This window comes from Guillardia theta, assembly GCF_000315625.1.
Source record: "Guillardia theta CCMP2712 unplaced genomic scaffold GUITHscaffold_125, whole genome shotgun sequence".
Taxonomy (NCBI): Eukaryota; class Cryptophyceae; order Pyrenomonadales; family Geminigeraceae; genus Guillardia; species Guillardia theta.
This window is the reverse complement of record NW_005434549.1, coordinates 1-17,751: the sequence shown is the minus strand read 5'-3', so window position 1 is coordinate 17,751 and position 17,751 is coordinate 1. Positions and strand designations below refer to the sequence as shown.

At 48.8% G+C, this 17,751-nt stretch overlaps 4 protein-coding genes across 4 annotated transcripts; 2 read left to right on the top strand and 2 right to left on the bottom strand.

Moving 5' to 3' along the window:
• Nucleotides 1-2,585: 2,585 nt before the first annotated feature.
• Nucleotides 2,586-2,864, bottom strand: GUITHDRAFT_61204 (hypothetical protein; the record flags this gene model as incomplete). Its single annotated transcript, XM_005822406.1, has 1 exon — nucleotides 2,586-2,864. A coding segment is annotated over one exon (279 nt), but the record flags the coding sequence as incomplete, so codon positions are not given.
• Nucleotides 2,865-6,172: 3,308 nt separating this feature from the next.
• On the top strand, nucleotides 6,173-7,042 carry GUITHDRAFT_79791 (hypothetical protein; the record flags this gene model as incomplete). Its single annotated transcript, XM_005822405.1, has 2 exons — nucleotides 6,173-6,802; nucleotides 6,902-7,042. The coding sequence occupies 2 exons, from the start codon at nucleotides 6,173-6,175 to the stop codon at nucleotides 7,040-7,042; spliced, it is 771 nt and encodes a 256-aa protein (XP_005822462.1).
• Nucleotides 7,043-7,478: 436 nt separating this feature from the next.
• On the bottom strand, nucleotides 7,479-9,500 carry GUITHDRAFT_118295 (hypothetical protein; the record flags this gene model as incomplete). The annotated part of the gene is made up of 12 exons (XM_005822404.1): nucleotides 7,479-7,547; nucleotides 7,978-8,040; nucleotides 8,098-8,157; nucleotides 8,206-8,256; nucleotides 8,411-8,595; nucleotides 8,643-8,694; nucleotides 8,743-8,801; nucleotides 8,853-8,912; nucleotides 8,955-8,998; nucleotides 9,051-9,115; nucleotides 9,166-9,318; nucleotides 9,366-9,500. The coding sequence occupies 12 exons, from the start codon at nucleotides 9,498-9,500 to the stop codon at nucleotides 7,479-7,481; spliced, it is 996 nt and encodes a 331-aa protein (XP_005822461.1).
• Nucleotides 9,501-15,082: 5,582 nt separating this feature from the next.
• On the top strand, nucleotides 15,083-17,668 carry GUITHDRAFT_155462 (hypothetical protein). Its single transcript, XM_005822403.1, is given in 4 exon segments — nucleotides 15,083-16,015; nucleotides 16,057-16,059; nucleotides 17,276-17,634; nucleotides 17,649-17,668. The coding sequence occupies 1 exon segment, from the start codon at nucleotides 15,158-15,160 to the stop codon at nucleotides 15,995-15,997; it is 840 nt and encodes a 279-aa protein (XP_005822460.1). The 5' UTR covers nucleotides 15,083-15,157; the 3' UTR covers nucleotides 15,998-16,015; nucleotides 16,057-16,059; nucleotides 17,276-17,634; nucleotides 17,649-17,668.
• Nucleotides 17,669-17,751: the final 83 nt, after the last annotated feature.

The following is a 17,751-nucleotide window of genomic DNA, read 5'->3' as shown; positions in this document are numbered from 1 at the left end:
ACGTCCAACAACGCAATACCAAGTCAATTTAATGCTTCACAGCGTTTACATTTATTTTGAGCCCAAGAGGAAAAAGACCCCGTAGGAATTCGTAAACTTACAGTATGAAAACGCACACATGCGGTCCTTCACCGTAACATGCTGACAATCACAATTACATGCTGTCTCCTCACCACTCCCAACGAGTATCCATTGTGTGAGCAGTATGCGCCTGGTGGAGAGGAGCATTACAACATGTCTGCAAATGAGAGCAACATCGCTGACCTGTCTTCCTGCAAGTGCCTCGTTGCATCCTATCAATGAAGAAGCGTTCTACAAATGAACAAGTCAAAGCCATTAATATTCCACATGTCAGACATTAAGATTCCACATGTCAGGGACATCAAGATTTCACATGTCAGGGACATTAAGATTTCTGTCATGAAACGTACCAGGCTGTCACAGCTCCCATTCCTTGCTAGGCCCATCAACATGTCATCATCAGCACCTTCACCTTCAATCAGTTCAAGGAGCATGCAGGCACTTCTCATTCACAGACCGAGGAAGTTGTCCTGGCTCCCGCAGCGGAGCAGTCCGTTGAGGTCGATTATTCCTCCAGAAAGGCTCGTCATACTTTCCGATGGCTGCAGACATTGAAGGCTGTTGGTGCTCTCCGACATGAAAAGTCCTGGGCGGTCAAGATCCTCAACGGCCCCAGTGGCAAGACTTTGCTCTGAGCTTGTCGAGGATCCTCCAGGAGGAGTTGGGACATCTGACAGCCCATTGATTCCAGAGTTGTCAGTCTCTTCCTCTGACACTCCGATCGGTGCTTGATATTCCTCCACGGACTTGCGCATCAGAGCGTGATGTAGACTTTCATGCAGACGGGTCTCGTGTGTGGATCCACTCGACTTGCTGGACCCAGATGATAAGCTGCAGGTTTTGAGGTCAGAAAAATTACGGACAAAGGAAACAAAGCTGACCGGTTCAGATTAGCTAAGTTCTCGCAGCTGTTTGCTGGAGACATTCCGCTGGTCAATCTCCTTAGGTTCTCTGTACTTCCTGAATTCAAACGAATCAGAAAAGAAGCGACCAAGAGAAAGCAACAACACTGCATGACTGACCTCCCCATCGCCGTCCCTTGATGAGTAGCGCGTTGGACATGTTGACTCGTCCGGATGCAGCTGACGTCAGGAACTCGTGGGAGTCGGTTCGATTCAATCTCTTCATTCCACCTCCAAGGCTTGTGCCTGCCTCAGCTTGCTTGTTCTCATGGATAGTCTGGATGCCATCATAACTCGTTTCATCTTCGTCTTCGTGCGCAACTGACAGATTTTGAAATCTTTCTGTCGAATTCCCGAATACAGTATCATCATCACTCTTTGGTTCTTCATTCTCATCGCCATCTGGGGAATGAATTGTACTCAAAATAGTGACACCGTTGGGCAATGTCTTGTAGTAGCTCGACGTGGGGTTCAAAGATTGGGCTTGTCGACTGTTGACTGCGCCACTTGATCTGTTCTGATCGTGTGGCGTGTCGACGGACCCTGATACTACAGCCGGTTCATCTTGTCTCGATCGTGACGGCATGTGGATGCTATCTACGTCGTTAACGCCCGACAAAGAAGAAACTATGCCAAGTTCTGGCTTGCCCATAGCTGAGAAACTGCGAGAAGAGCATCAGTCTGTTGGGTCAGATTCAGTTTGACGAACCTCTCGGCTATCTGGTCAGCTGGGGCGATCGAAGCCGCAATGCCCTCATCCAACAAACCATTGGAAGCCCATTTCGAGGCGCCAGGAGGTGGTTGCATCCCGGTCTTTGATGGCTCACTCTTGTAGTCTGTTGCATCGCTGTCAAAACAAGCAACACCGTTACAGTGAATATACACACCCAGCATATTTCCCAAAGCCTTGGTACGGCGCATCGAGCTTGAGATGTTGATGTCATGGTTCAAACTATCATCCACAGGAACACTGGTTGTGTTAACTGGACTCGAGTTGTTGCCGTGAAGGTCATGAAGAGATTGGGAGTGATTTGGCAATTTGGCATACTCAATATTCTGATCATAGTGGTCTGCAAAATATGGCAGGTTTTGGTCATTATTTGACACAACGTTCCCGTATACTTTGTACTGATTGGCTCCATGCATCGTGTTGGAATAAAGATCTTCCTCTGGAATACTGGTGTTGATGCGCTGTTGGTATCCATTCAATCCCGCAATCATTGCACCAGGGTGTTGCATATTGTTCGAGTGCAAGTTTGTGTGAGATCCATACTCAGCGTCATGATCATCTTGATTTCCCGCAACGTAACCATTGCTCTGCATTCCTTGAAGACTTCGCTGTCCTTGAGGAAATCGCATTTGCATACCTTGAGGTGAGTGATACATCCCAATACCTTGGTAACCTCCACCCATGCTCCGTTTCATATCACTGTCGACAATACCTACAAAAAAGTTATACAAAAATTCAAAATTATGCCCCTTTTACGAGACAGCACTAATTTTTCACCTCCTGGTTGTGGCATTCCCTGTTGCATCATTGAAGAAACCCCTCCTTGTATCATAGATTGCTGCATTACAGAGCCTTGCAAACCATTGGCGTGTGGCATCATTCCTTGCTGTGGCATCATTCCTTGCTGTGGCATCATTCCTTGCTGTGGCATCATTCCTTGCTGTGGCATCATTCCTTGCTGTGGCATCATTCCTTGCTGTGGCATCATTCCTTGCTGTGGCATCATGCCTTGCTGTGGCATCATTCCTTGCTGTGGCATCATGCCTTGCTGTGGCATCATTCCTTGCTGTGGCATCATGCTCTGTTGAGCCATGCCCTGCTGCATCATTCCATGCATCATGCCCTGATGCATCATGCCCTGATGCATCATGCCATGCTGCATCATTCCATGATGCATCATGCCATGCTGCATCATTCCCTGCTGCATGACATTCGGCATAGCACATCCCAATTGTGACATCATTTGAGCCGATGGTTGCAGTGATTGTTTCTTGGCAGCGATTTCGGCTCGTCTGCGCCTGTAACGGTACGCTTTGCAATGTCTGTGCAGCAACGAAGCGAAGAATTCGAATCAGAAACCCAAAGAAAACAATAAAGTATTCCACCTGTGCGACGATGAACACTCAGCCTGTGTAGCACAACAACAGAGCTTGCGACACACGGGACAATGCCAGATTCCATTGTGCCAAGCATTGCTATTCTTTCGATCAAGATCGTCGTTCAACTGCGGCGCAAAAATCAGCGCTATCATGCAAGCATCAGGAAAACTACCTGAGTAGTCAAGCAATGTTCACAAAATCTGCGCGCACAACCTTTGTTTTCACAAGCCAACATTGAGCTTGCACGAAGTTTCACGTGCTGACAAAAATGGCAGTACTTGTTATGTTTGCTATCGTCGTCATCATCTCCAGTTGCATCTGCTTCACTGGGCGAGCTGGTTGTGAATTCATTGGTAACGTCTAATCCAGATTTGTTCTCGATGATGTCTTCACTCTCTTTAAGGAATAAAACATATTCAGAAGATCGTAGATTCAGTTTGCTCTGCACACCTTTCTTTACCAGGTCCGTCGCAGAAGATTCGATCTTTGGTGTCACATTCTAACATGTCACGGTTAATCACCGTGCCCCTACACGATATAATCACCTTTGGCGGATCTTCGTTCTCGACATGTTCAGCGGACTTGCCGTCTGAACTTACCGTCATGATGGTGATGTGTGAGAAAAGCTAGCTGGTGGTATCAAGGTGACGAAATGAGTTGTCTACGTTGAAACCGAGGACGATCAGCACGCAAATTATTGAAGCACTTGTAAGCAAGCCGAGACCTTGACAAAGTCAGCGTTAGCTGATTACTCTAAGAACACAAGAGAAAATGTGAACTGTAGTTCCAACTCTTCATCGTTCCATCTCTGACTTTGCTCACAGAGCTATTCCAACATGCAGGGCATATGCGTCTCATCATCAAACATTCATCATTTAGTAATTCGACTGCTCGCTCTTGTCTCGTTCCCTCTTTCCCTCCAAATCGCATCTTTCGCCTTCAAAATCAGCCTTGTCGGTTACCCTGCTGTAGTATTTATCCTCGCACAAACTGCGAGCGCAGCAGAACATGGAATCGAGCTATTCCTTTGCATTACAACCATCTCCTCTTCGTTTCGTGGTGACTGAGATCTGATTCTATCGTCTGCTCTTCTTGTCTTGCCCTCAGCCTCATTGTCCCTTTGAGCATTGACACTACTCTGCCTGCAGACGAGCGGGGGGAGACATCCCTGAGGGGGTGGGGTAGTCATCCACCCCCAGGGAGAGAGAAAAAGGGTAGGGTTCAGATTCATGTATTATTGTTCCGACAAAAGGTGGAGAGGGTTGGTGATGTGGCCTTTAGATTCAATTGAAGAATCACTTGGGGGGACCCCTATGAGTACGATCTTGCTGTTCTCATGTAGTGATACTTGATCGGAATACTCAGGGGGTCGGGTCCCATCGAATCCAAAGGACCCCAAGGGCATATAAACCACAGAAATAAGGATCTGCTATACCGACGAGAGAGGTCCCACAAGGGGTGGTTTGTTGGATTTGATGTTCTGAAGGGGTAGGGCTTGCGGGGCGACGAAATACAACAGGAAATGAGGGGTATTTATGTCGATAACAGTAGGGTGGGGGGAGCAAGGCATGGGGAGAGCCCGGGTAGGGTACTGCAGACCCGAATGTAGCCTTGCATGTGCGAGGCTTGTGTTGTTTGGTATTGAGGAGGAGGGGGTAGGTAGTTTCGTGGAGGTGGAAAAGGGGGTAGGCAGTTGGTGTGGTAGTGGGGGTGCATAACTCTTGCCATGCTGACTGTGGACGGAATCTTTTCTAAGGGGGTGGGGTGATGTATTGAACAGGTCATTTCCGCAGTGGGTAGGGTAGTCAGATTAGCGGAGGTAAGGGTGATCCTGTCGACTACCACAAAAACAGAGCAAAGAGCAGAATTGAATGGGTGGGTACTCAAAAGCATCTTCCAGGTACCAAGCATGTTCCATGTACCGGTACCACTGGTCTCACATGATGGGAGATTGGAGATGGGAGATGGGAGATGAGGTCTTCAAAAAAAACAAAATGTATTTAATAATAAAATAATTGTTAAGAACGGCTGCAACTGGAACGTGAGGGCATCAACATCCATGCATGCCCTTTTGGACTATAGAGCAACTTAATGAAATTCAATCGTACAATGGTCATACAAACTGCCTCCTTCCATCACGAAGTCTGCCATCTTTTTTTGGTCCCCGCGTCCCATCCCGGTAAGAAACATACACCGTTTCGAATCACCATCGAAGGTCAAAAGGACTGAAGAATATCTCCTTTGACTCCCGAATAAACCTTTAAAATTTGAAAAGTCAATGAAGCTTGTATAAAATATTCAAAACAAAATTCAAAATCTATTCCACGTTCAATGATCTATTTTACACTGGCCCGGCGGAGTGTACTCGGCATGCTGCCCCCGCCCCCCCGGGGCCCAGGATTAGTTCGTTACAAACTAACCCTAAATAAACGTTTTCCTGACTCTAAACCCTAAACCCTTCCCTAGCGCATGTCGCTTTAGAGCTTCGGAGCTGACTACGGATCGCAGTCTGTCACCCTTGAGGTTGTCGAACTGCTTCCAAGTGCATCATCTTAAGCCTTCTCTTGTCTCTTCCAAGTGCATCATCTTAAGCCTTCTCTTGTCTCTTCCAAGTGCATCATCTTAAGCCTACTCTTGTCTCTACCAAGTGCATCATCTTAAGCCTACTCTTGTCTCTACCAAGTGCATCATCTTAAGCCTACTCTTGTCTCTTCCAAGTGCATCATCTTAAGCCTACTCTTGTCTCTTCATCAACATCTTGCGCTGCTACTCCCTATTAGCTCGCTCTCCAATAACCTCTACGCTCTAAATTACCGTTCCGTTCCGCCAGAGAAGCTTTCTTTGAATCTGACGATGACATGGCTACGAACATTTTACAATACGTGCGTCCCATGACATTGTTGATGGCAGCGGAAGTTATATGCTGCCGAATCCATCAGGCTGCTGCTTGCTCAGCAAGAGCTCTGGAAACTTGCAATAAGAATCAAAAACAGCTCCAGCTGCGACGCTTGTCTGCCGTCCCTGAAGGATCAAACGCCACGACATTGCAAGAAACCAGTTTTTGTCAGGGACGTCGTCGGATGAAAAGTCAGACTTTTGTATTCCGCCAATTTTCCGTGCAGCAAGACAGGTGTGCTATGAAAGTCGGAACCGACGCTGTGCTGCTTGGCGCATGGGCTGGCATTCCACCTGAAGGAAACTTGGCGTTGGACATTGGAACAGGCACCGGGGTCCTATGCTTAATGGTGGCACAGAGAGCTAGTAAGTATCGGGTGCATGCAGTTGAGATCGAACCTTCTTGTGCGGAACAGGCAAATGAAAATGTTTTAAGGAGCAAGTGGTCTGATCGGATCGAAGTGAAGGGTTGCTCCATTCAGTCGTGGCGCACAAATTGCAATGCTCAGTACGATCTTATCATCTCGAATCCCCCGTACTTCAAACCTCTGCTGAACAAGGAACCAATCGATGCTTCATGTGGAGGGCTTGATCCCTCATCGAACGCGAGAAGAATAGCGCGAGAAACACTTTTGCTGTCACATGCAGAACTCCTGCAGAGTGTGAAGATGTTATTAAAGAAGAGTGGAGCTTTCTGTGTAATTCTTCCTTTCGCTGACGCTGTATCGTTTGAGCTGTTGGCAGCCAAGGAGGGATTGAAGGTGGTTCGGAGAACCACTGTTCATGGGGTACAAGAATTGTTGCGTGCAGGAAACGTTATCTGACCTCACATATTTCAGACTATCAAAAAAGATCCTTTCAGGAGCCTGCTCCAGTTTGAATGGCAACAACGGTATGACTGCTATCATGTTCAGGTTGTCGTGGTGAAAAAATTGAGCAGCCCTCTGCAAGAAACACGCCTCAGTATCTATGAAAGCGACGATTTTTATACAGAAGAGTATGTTTCGTTGACACGAGAATTCTATCAAAAGACGCTTCGAAGGAGGGGGTCTTAGCAAGCCAGTCTATTAATTGAACAAAAAATCGTTTGCCACACAGGTTTGGTGACGTCCCGTGTACCCTTGCCCAAGCCTATTCAATTCAACTTTCTTGTCTGCTCCTCTTTCTTTGTGCAGTCTTCATCGTATAACCAACAGACTTCTTCAAAGCTAACGAGCGTGTTGGAGCAGTGGTGATGTTTCCAGACGCTTCTAGTACCTGGAATTACATCGTGCGAGTGACTGGGCCTCTTTTGTCAGAAAAGCAAATTTCTTGGACCAAAAAGCATGCAAAATGAAACACGATAGGCGAAAATGCGAAACAACTGAAAATGCGAAACAACTGAAAATGCGAAACAATTGAAAATGTACACTCGCTTGCACAAAAAGTTTATACTACCCTTTGATGTCTCCTGACACGAAAACTTTCGCCAAGATTCTCCCAATTCATGAATCACCCGATGGCGGAGACGATGATGACTGCATGGACTCGGGTTCTGTTGATGACTTGTTGTGCGCTTTCCTGGTGAAACAGTGTCAGACCACGACTTGGAAAGATCTCGTGACTTCAACCCAAAGTAATGATTTTGTAAACTTGCAGTGTCCTCGAGCGGGCGACCTACCACACGACCAGTAAACTAGAACTTAATTTGGGCATGACAAGGATCGCACCGGCACGAAAAGAAGTGCTGTAACTAGTTCCGCTTGACTCGTTGTTGGAAGCGGTTGAGTTTGATGCCTCGGCTCCAGATGAACTAATGAGATACCACCAATTTTAGAAGACCAGGCGATTCAAGAACAACTGTGACTGTGCCTTGCATTGTCGGTACCAATTTGCCTCGACACTTTTTGAAAATATTTCTGCGCATGCGTTTTGACCTGGACAACATGGTTTCTATTCATACTTTGATGCAATTGCGGAAATATGTAGCAGACAAGAAGTATTAGCTCACCTGGGTAGACGTTCTCGTACCAACAAGAGTTGCGATTGCTTTGAAATTGCGTTGACCATGAACCTGACGCATGGATATGAGTAGAGGCCTTGAAGACCTGCCTTATTTCAGTGAGGCCACCTTCAGCCCATCGAGGAATCGCTGATGCTCTTGAGCGGTCCAATATCTTGATTTCCATTCCTACCCACGCAGTCAATCAAACCTTAAGGATGTTATCTTCGACGCCACCTGAGGCTGCTTCATAAGCTCCTCCTCCATGTTTTTTTGCTGCACCATGGCCTGAGAGAGGCCTTGTGAGCAGCTGTGCCAAGATGCTACTCTTTGCTGTTGCAATAAGAAACATCAACCTGCAAGTGTCCGAGCTCATTTGATATCTTTTTTAGTCTCTGACATATTTGTGAGGTACGAAAAAGTTTCCACGAATCATTTCTACCATCTTCAGCTCCATATTTTCATGTGCAACTTCGTACAAAGCTATGAGAGTTGTATCTTCAGTCATCTCGGAACCAACCAGAAATCCTTTTACAATCATCAATTTTGCACCAAACAGGAGAACGATAAAACCAAGATGATTTGAGTTGTCAGCGGATATGTTTAATCTGGTAGCATCTACTTCTCCTAAACAAAACTATTACGCACAATTTAAAAAGAATCGCGGTCATTACCTGCTCCAGTCTCGTCATTTTCAGTTGGGCCCTCCTGGCCATGTTTATACACCTAGCATGTTGATCTTAGCGATTCTTCATTGTTTACATATACACGCACAATGAGCGCCGAATGGGATGATGGATTCAGCCATCTTTCACCGATATGATGACAGTACTCTGTAGATAAGGAAACAGAAGTCACAAGTCGTGGAGTGCGCATGCCACAACCTTCGTTCGAAACCGATCGTCCGGCTGCTGGTGGTGCAGAACCACCACGATGATAACCCCCTGGGGAAAAATGAGTGCAGGCACTGCAGTTTCCGATGATACCAGGAAAGTTATTCATTCGACACTTTGTTGATTGCGACAGATTACTGCGAATGATGTGTCAATGTGCAAATGGAGTTGCAAGCACTGCAATCGAACCAATGGTTTGCGTCATGATCGAGACTGTGCTGCCAAGCACGCTCATCTCCAGAAAAATATTCCGGCTGCACTCAATGTTGAGTAAGATACAATCAAGGCCTTGTACAACCTTCACCGCAGCATGGTTCATTGCAGGCCTTTGGTGCACAGCCAGTGACCAATCGATATGATTGCCATACAAGGAGCTCTCCGCGTTCAATTGGCTTGATAGCCAAGCTCCTGGCTTATTCCGTACAACTATAGCCTTGTTAGGGTCTGGATGCTCCGGCTGTTCCGTCATGTTAAGAAACACTTGTGTGACATGCTCAAAATTACCTGAGGATGAAATGATCGCATGATTATATCTTGATCCAACTGCTGAGAAGAGATCTGCGATATATTCCGCTTCCGTATTCCCAGCGTGCTCTCATGAATTGGGATTATTTGGGAAAGGGACCTGAATCCAGACATTTGTTGCCCCAGTTGCGATTAGGACAGAGTTGTTTGTGAATGGCGTGTAAGGCTCCTAAAAAGAATATCTCTCTAGCTTAATGCTAAAGCGCTTGCGGTGTCCGGTTGTGCGTCTGACATTTCTCCCGCATAGGCTGGGTTATGTTTTCCTGTGTTCGGCAGAAACAGCTGTTCCCAAAGAAACAAAAAAATCCTTGAGACGGAAATTGCCGTCATTTCACACTGTTGAACTCAAAGTATCCAGGTCTTGATATTGTTTCGATACAGTTTCAAATTAAATGTGAACGATTTCAGATGTAATCACAAATTCGTTTGCAAGGCATGCATATTTCAGATGTAGGCTTAAGGGCTTTAGGAAAACACCGGTATGTTGCATGGAAAACAAGAGACAAAATGCACATGGGGTGGGGTTATTTCAGTGCCAATCTGAACAATATTCTTTTTACTCTCCTGAAAACCATTTTAACAATGTTTTTATCTTTTTAAGTGTTTGTGTTTTAAAAGAGGGTCGGGTCGTATCTCCCAGGGCCCAGATTGCAATCTCGCGCGACCTCCCGGTCCCCCACCCCCATTTTAAAACAACCCAGTTATAACTTAAGGATGCCGGGCTCTGGTCAAAAACCGTCAGTCTGAGAGGAAGCGGCCCGGCCGGGCCGGGCTTGCCACGGGGTGGCACCGTGCCTGCCGATCGCACGCCGCCGGCGGGGGCCGCGTACCGCCGTACTGACGGTCACCGGCGGGCCGTACCGTGACACCCGGCCATGGCACTGGGCCGTCCAGGCTCACGTCGGTCACCTGTCCCGCGGCCGTACTGAGGCAAGGAAGCAAAGAGAAGATCAACAACTTCGTTGACCGATTCTCTTCGTTGGCAAATCATTACATTGCCTGTTGCATGACGGCGGAGAACGAGGCCCAGGCGGAATATGTAAGCACCGCGTGTACCAAATTTGGGTTAGAACGACACTTCGTGCAGAACTTATCGAATGAGGTAACCGCGAGTTTTGCGAGCCGCTCGGAGGAAGTTGTTACTCTCGCTTGAAAAAGAAAATGCTGGATCGTCGATCAACGTCGGTAGTTTTAAGAACGAAGCCATGTCGGATCTAAGACAGTGCCCTTGAATGCGATTAATGGTAAACTCGGACGCAAAACCGGGACAAAGAGGTCCTGAGGAGAAGAAATCTGATAGGGGACCGAAGTGTTTTCTTTGTGGTAAGTACGGGCACCTCAAAAAGGTCTGTCCGTTGGCTACCGAAGGCAAGAAGTCAAACCCCTGAGGTCGTCTCTCCGCGGCGGAGGGGATGGGCGACCGAGATTCTTCAGGATCAACTATATTTGATTCGGAAGTTCAGAAGTACCTCCGCCAGACTCTCCGAATAGAAAAAAGAGAAGTGGTGGTGTGCAAGATGACAAGTACAGTCCAAACGTACGAGTTGCCGTGCGTACCGATTGAGATTGATGTAATGGGGAAGACGTTTACTTTAATTGCGCTGTTGGACAGTGGGGCAGGAGCGAATTTCATCCGAGTCAGCGGAATGTATGAGACGCGTTGGTTTGCAGAGCCAGCAGGCAAAGGATCATGTTCTTTCCGTCAGCATGGCAGATGGGACCATCAAATATTCGACAGAGATACTCGGCACAAAATTTCGGATTGGTAGTACATTTCGCAGCAAAACAACGCTTCACGTCCTGGATATCAAACTTGATGCAGACGTGATTTTAAGCTACGAGTGGATGCACAGGAACAAGATTCATCTTGACACGGAGACTTTTCGCGTTTACGCACGATACAATGACAGTGTGATAAATTTGCCGACATGCTTGCGAAAGAAAGGAAGTCATGACGAAAGCGTGACGAATTTGTGTCAAATGGTGACTTCAAAAGAAGTGGCCCGGGAGCATGATATTCGGCAGGGGGGAGAATGGTATCAGGTCGTGATACAATCTGCAGTGCGGCAGGATTCCTCTTCAAGCCTGATCATGTGATTTGATTCAGCAGAGGGTCGAAAATATTATGCAACAATTTCAGGACGTCTTGGTGGACGAGATACCTCAGGCTGGGGTGGAATTAAACCGCAAGTTTAAAGCTCAGATAGCCTTGAAGGAAGGGGCAAAACTGGTACAAAAGAAACCATATCCCTTGCCGTTGTCTCTTAAAGAGCCGCCGTCTGAAGGAGACCGTATCACGTACTTGCTCGAACGTGGTATCATTCAACCGAGCAGTTCCGAGTTCGCGTCTCCGATCATCTTCACAAGGAAGAGCGATGGCAGCCTGAGATTTTGTACTGATTTACGCTTTGTGAATGACCTAGTGCGGCATGACAATTTCCCACTTCCGTTAATTTCAGAGCTAGCAGAGAAGATCGGTCGTACTATCCAACGAGAACGACAAAAGTATTCGAATGTGAAGAATGCGCGATTATTTATCAGCAACGCGGATTTGGCTCGTTCTTTTTGGCAGCTTGAAGTGAATCCTGATCATCGACATATTACATGTTTCATAAATAACAAAGTTGGGCAAATTCGAGTTTACGAGACTTCCATTCGGCTTGATACATTCAGGCAATCAGTTTCAAAAGTTCTTAGAGAGTGTGTTGACTGGAATAGATAATTGTTTCTGCTACGTGGACGACGTCGTGATAGTTTCATATGGTACATTGGAGCAACATGAACAATTGATTCGTCGCTCACGCGCTTCAGAGAGGAGAAATTGTTCGTGAAAAAGAAGAAATGTAATTTCTTTGCCGCACAAGAGATCGATTTCTTGGGTTTCAGAATCCGATGGCAATGAACAAGGCATCACTGTACAAATTGACAAGGTGGACGCGATGTTAGCTCGTCCAGCGCCCACTACTGTGTTTCTACCGGGAGTGACGAATTTTTATAGGAAGTTTGTACCAGGATATACGAGCGTTGTCCTACCTTTGCTGGATTTGCTACGCAAGAATGCAAGGTTTGAATGGTCGACGGTACATCAGACAGCTTTTGAACAACTTAAAAAGTGTTTGAGCTCCGCACCTGTGTTGGCGTACTTCGATTCGTCGAACTTGCCTTGAAGAGACACATTTGTTCGTGGACGCTTCTCAAACTTGTATTGGCGCAGCGTTGACGCAAAAGCGGCATGCAGATGACTATCTTCCTGTCGCGTATTTTAGCAAACGATTGTTTTCAGCTCAACTGAATTACAGTACACGTGAGAAGGAATGTCTTGGATTAATCAGTGCCTTGCTGTATTTCCAGTATTACACCCGGCCTATGGGCACAAAGTGACTGTTCATACGGATCACAACAGCTTGCAATATTTGTTGTCGCAGAAGAATTTGCAAGGTCGTCTCTTTCGATGGGTTCAAATCTTGGCAGATTTCCAGTTGGCGGAGGTGAAATACATACCAGGCGAAGACAACAAAATTGCTGATTTCATGTCTCGACCTAACGAGAATAGTGAAGTTCAGAATCATGAGGAGCTCGAGAAAGAATTTGAAGAGCGTGCGGACCTTCTCAATCTAGATCCATCAGTGTTGTGTGTTTGTACAACAAGCACAGAGATGGTCAGGAATCAAGCAACAATGGACATTGGTTTCAACAAGAACGCAATGTTGGACCTTGTTCGTGAAGGATACGAGAAGTCAACGTACTTCAAGTCAATTCTTGAAGGGATACGACAGAATCGTCGAACTCACATGGAGAGCAAATCGTTCTATTTGAAAGATGGCGTGTTTATTTTTCATGATTCTTTGGGAAGGGAACGAGTTTGCATACCAGAAGATGCTAGAAAAAAATTCCTCGAACTTGTACATGATCACTCATGCCATGGGGGCAAATCAAAGACTATCTTGAGAGCAACCAAACTCGCATTTTGGCCAAGGATGAACGCAGACATTCTCGCATACGTCAATTCTTGTGAGGAATGCTTGCAAGCCAAGAGTTTCAAACAACGTTCTGTTGCAGTTCCCCATAGTCATGCGATTCCAAAGGAGCGTTTTGAGAAGATCAGCGTTGATCTTTTGTCAGGATTGCCGGTGTCCAAGAAGGGCAATGACTCCGTCTTGGTGTTTCTTGATCATTTTTCAGGAAGAATCTTCTTGTACCCATGTAAGAAGTCCATCACGTGCAAAGGGTTAAGGCTTTAGGGTTTAGGGTTTAGGGTTTAGGGTTTAGGGTTTAGGGTTTAGGGTTTAGAGCGCCGGTTATTTCAGGCACAGCGCCGGTTATTTCAGGCAGCGCCGGTTATTTCAGGCAGCGCCGGTTATTTCAGGCACCATGGCTGCACGCGTGGTGTAGGGGAAGCTGCCAGGGCGCCAAGGAAGCTGCAAGCGAGAGGTTTGTATACTTCAAATAGCTTTCTAAGTATGGTTCTTCAGTATGATGAAAATGTTCGCAAACTGCTGTATCGGAGATCATGCCAATACACGCAGAGCGGACTTGTGGATGCCTCTGTCCTCGAAGCTGATCTCGTCGAGAGGGTGAAGAGCTTCGCGAAGCGTTACTGAGTCCGAACAGCAGGACAGCCCAGGCTTGCAAGGCTGTGGAGGGATGCACCCCCGACGCTATCGCAGAAGCCATCCGCTCGACATGTCAGCAGGCACGACGTGAGCTTCTGCAAGAAGCGATGACTGGATGGAGTGACGCATCCAGAGAGTGGTTTATGCAGCAGATTGAGGAAGCCAAGAAGGAGAAGGTCGAGACATACACCGCCTCAGCAGGCAACGAGGTAACTTCCTTCATCTCCATGACTCTCCTGGGCATCTCCTCGGTGTATGTCAACCATGAAGAAAAGCTGAAGAAGAAATTTGAAGAGATCGGACTGATCGTAGACTCAGTGCAAGAGAGTAAAGCAATCATGTGGAAGGCTCCGTATAGACCCGAGATAGCGAGTGCTGAGGAGATCCCGGTGACTGTTTCCTTCCTCCGCAATGCACAAGCGGAGAAGCTCTGGCAGGGAAGAGAGGACTTCGCGATCGATGGTCGCAAGTTCACAGCTGTACATGTGAGCATCGTGCACGATCGATCTTTCAAGATTCGAGCCAAGAGAGGACCCTGGGGCAAAGGGGGCAGCTTGGCAGAGCTGACTCACCTGCTAACCTTGGGCGGCATGACAACGGCTGAGATAGCTGCCGTCTATCGCTATCAGCTGCTGCGCCAGTCCCTTGCAGCGGTCCAACTCCAGCCGCTGGCAGGCATGCTGGTCGCTGGGGCGCCAGGACAGCAAGTCCACAAAGGCTTAGGTCAGAAAGGCTTCATCGCTGTAGGGGCCAACGTCATCTGGAGACAGAGGGAGGTGGAGTGGATCGTCTCCTCGAGCTGCCCAGAGGCGAATGATACAGCATTTCGAGCTTTCCGAGAGAGCGAAGCGATGGAGGGAGTACACCTGACTCTGTTCAGCGAGGACCCGAAGATCAGAGCGGCTCGCAGTCGAGTTGACAGCTGATCGCTTTGTGTCCAGAAATAAGTTGAAGAAGGCATCAAGACTGCAGAAGAAGGCAGGCGGCAAGGACGGCAAGGAGATCAAGATCATCATCAAGTCGACGGCGGCATCTGGTCGCTTCACGAGGAAGGAGATGGAGGGGCTGTGCAACGGCGGCAACACGTCTATCGCAAGAGTCAAGAGAGTCTTGTTGGAGATCGCTAACAGGCTCGAGATCAAAGTTGAAGGCATCGACATGGAGGAGGATTTGAACACCAAGTCCTGGAACGGGTCCAAGCTATGCATCCTCCTCGGCTCCACGGAGGATGCTCGACGCATGATGAAGGAGCTGCCCTTCTATCTCGAAGGCGCAGCAACCAAGCTCGAAGCAGTCGGCTTCGACAAGGAGCCTGACTCTGAGGCGGCTGGTCAGCGGGGCACCAGCGACGCAGCGCAGCGACAGGAGGAGAGCGAGGGAGAGTGGCTGGAGTTTACAGACCTGGAGAGGATCACAATGGAGGCAGCATCTCCGTCAAGCCAAGAGGACATGCAGCTTGTCAGCGAGCTGTCAGCAGTCATCGAAGATGCAGCTTCTTTGAACGAGGCGGGGACGAGCGAGCCGATCAAGCTGGTCCTGGACAAGGCCGTTGGCAACCTCCACGACACGTTCTACTCTCCGGGGAGCCTGGAGTTCATGTCGCTGGGAGAGTGGGCGAAGATGCCAGAGGAGCAGGGAGTTGGGCGCAACGCGCTCAAGGAGAAGCTGGGGAAGTGGCTGCAGAGCAAGCGCTGGACTCGCGTGCAAGGAGAGAGCAAGAAGGCAAGGAGGGGCAGCGCGTTCTCGCCACGGGCAACGGCAGCTGCTGAGCTTGAGCAGGAGGCGGAGAGCGACGACATAGAGCGTCGATCTCTTAGCCTCCTGTTCATAGCACTGAGTAAATTCGCAGAGATGCATGTGCTGGCCTGCTCGCTGAAGGTGGACAAGAAGGACCGACTGCGAGTGGAGATGAGGGAAGATGGCGAAGAAGAGGAAGACATGGAGGAAGAGCAAGGCGAGGGAGAGGATGAAGACGGGGCGAGCCCGTACCGAGCTTGAGCTGAGCCCAAGGTAAGGAGAGAGGACTCTTGAAGGAAAGGCTTCGTCGCTGTAGGGGCTCCTCGAGCTGCCCAGAGGCGAATGATACAGCATTTCGAGCTTTCCGAGAGAGCGAAGCGATGGAGGGAGTACACCTGACTCTTTTCAGCGAGGACCCGAAGATCAGAGAGGCGCTCGCAGTCGAGTTGACAGCTGATCGCTTTGTGTCCAGAAATAAGTTGAAGAAGGCATCAAGACTGCAGAAGAAGGCAGGCGGCAAGGACGGCAAGGAGATCAAGATCATCATCAAGTCGACGGCGGCATCTGGTCGCTTCACGAGGAAGGAGATGGAGGGGCTGTGCAACGGCGGCAACACGTCCATCGCAAGAGTCAAGAGAGTCTTGTTGGAGATCGCTAACAGGCTCGAGATCAAAGTTGAAGGCATCGACATGGAGGAGGATTTGAAAACGAAGTCCTGGAACGGGTCCAAGCTATGCATCCTCCTCGGCTCCACGGAGGATGCTCGACGCATGATGAAGGAGCTGCCCTTCTATCTCGAAGGCGCAGCAACCAAGCTCGAAGCAGTCGGCTTCGACAAGGAGCCTGAGGCGGCTGGTCAGCGGGGCACCAGCGACGCAGCGCAGCGACAGGAGGAGAGCGAGGGAGAGTGGCTGGAGTTTACAGACCTGGAGAGGATCACAATGGAGGCAGCATCTCCGTCAAGCCAAGAGGACATGCAGCTTGTCAGCGAGCTGTCAGCAGTCATCGAAGATGCAGCTTCTTTGAACGAGGCGGGGACGAGCGAGCCGATCAAGCTGGTCCTGGACAAGGCCGTTGGCAACCTCCACGACACGTTCTACTCTCCGGGGAGCCTGGAGTTCATGTCGCTGGGAGAGTGGGCGAAGACGCCAGAGGAGCAGGGAGTGGGACGCAACGTTCTCAAGGAGAAGCTGGGGAAGTGGCTGCAGAGCAAGCGCTGGACTCGCGTGCAAGGAGAGAGCAAGAAGGCAAGGAGGGGCAGCGCGTTCTCGCCATGGGCAACGGCAGCTGCTGAGCTTGAGCAGGAGGCGGAGAGCGACGACATAGAGCGTCGATCTCTTAGCTTCCTGTTCATAGCACTGAGTAAATTCGCAGAGATGCATGTGCTGGCCTGCTCGCTGAAGGTGGACAAGAAGGACCGACTGCGGGTGGAGATGAGGGAAGATGACGAAGAAGAGGAAGACATGGAGGAAGAGCAAGGCGAGGGCGAGGAAGAAGACGGGGCGAGCCCGTACCGAGCTTGAGCTGAGCTCAAGGTAAGGAGAGAAGGTAGGAGGCGACCGAAGGCCAAGGTGAGGAGAGGCAACTCTCCTGACTGAGGCTGAGGAAGCTGAATGGAGGTAGAGTAGGTGGCGACCGAAGGCCAAGGTGAGGAGAGGCAACTCTTCTGACTGAGGCTGAGGAAGCTGAATGGAGGTAGAGTAGGTGGCGACCGAAGGCCAAGGTGAGGAGAGGCAACTCTCCTGACTGAGGCTGAGGAAGCCAAGAGAAGACAGCAGAAGTAGAGAGTACAAAGACGCCTCAGAAGCAGGGTTCGCATTGTAGGCCGTGTACTCCCAGTGCTCGAGCGCCTCTTTAGACTAAGATCAAATTGCAAAAGCCCACAACGAGGCCGAGCATTTAGTCTAGCGTTTAATAAACTCACATAATAATAATAATAATAGGGTTTAGGGTTTAGGGTTTAGGGTCAAGGGTTTAGGTCGGTAAGTGAGGCTCAGTACCTTCGGGTGCACCCC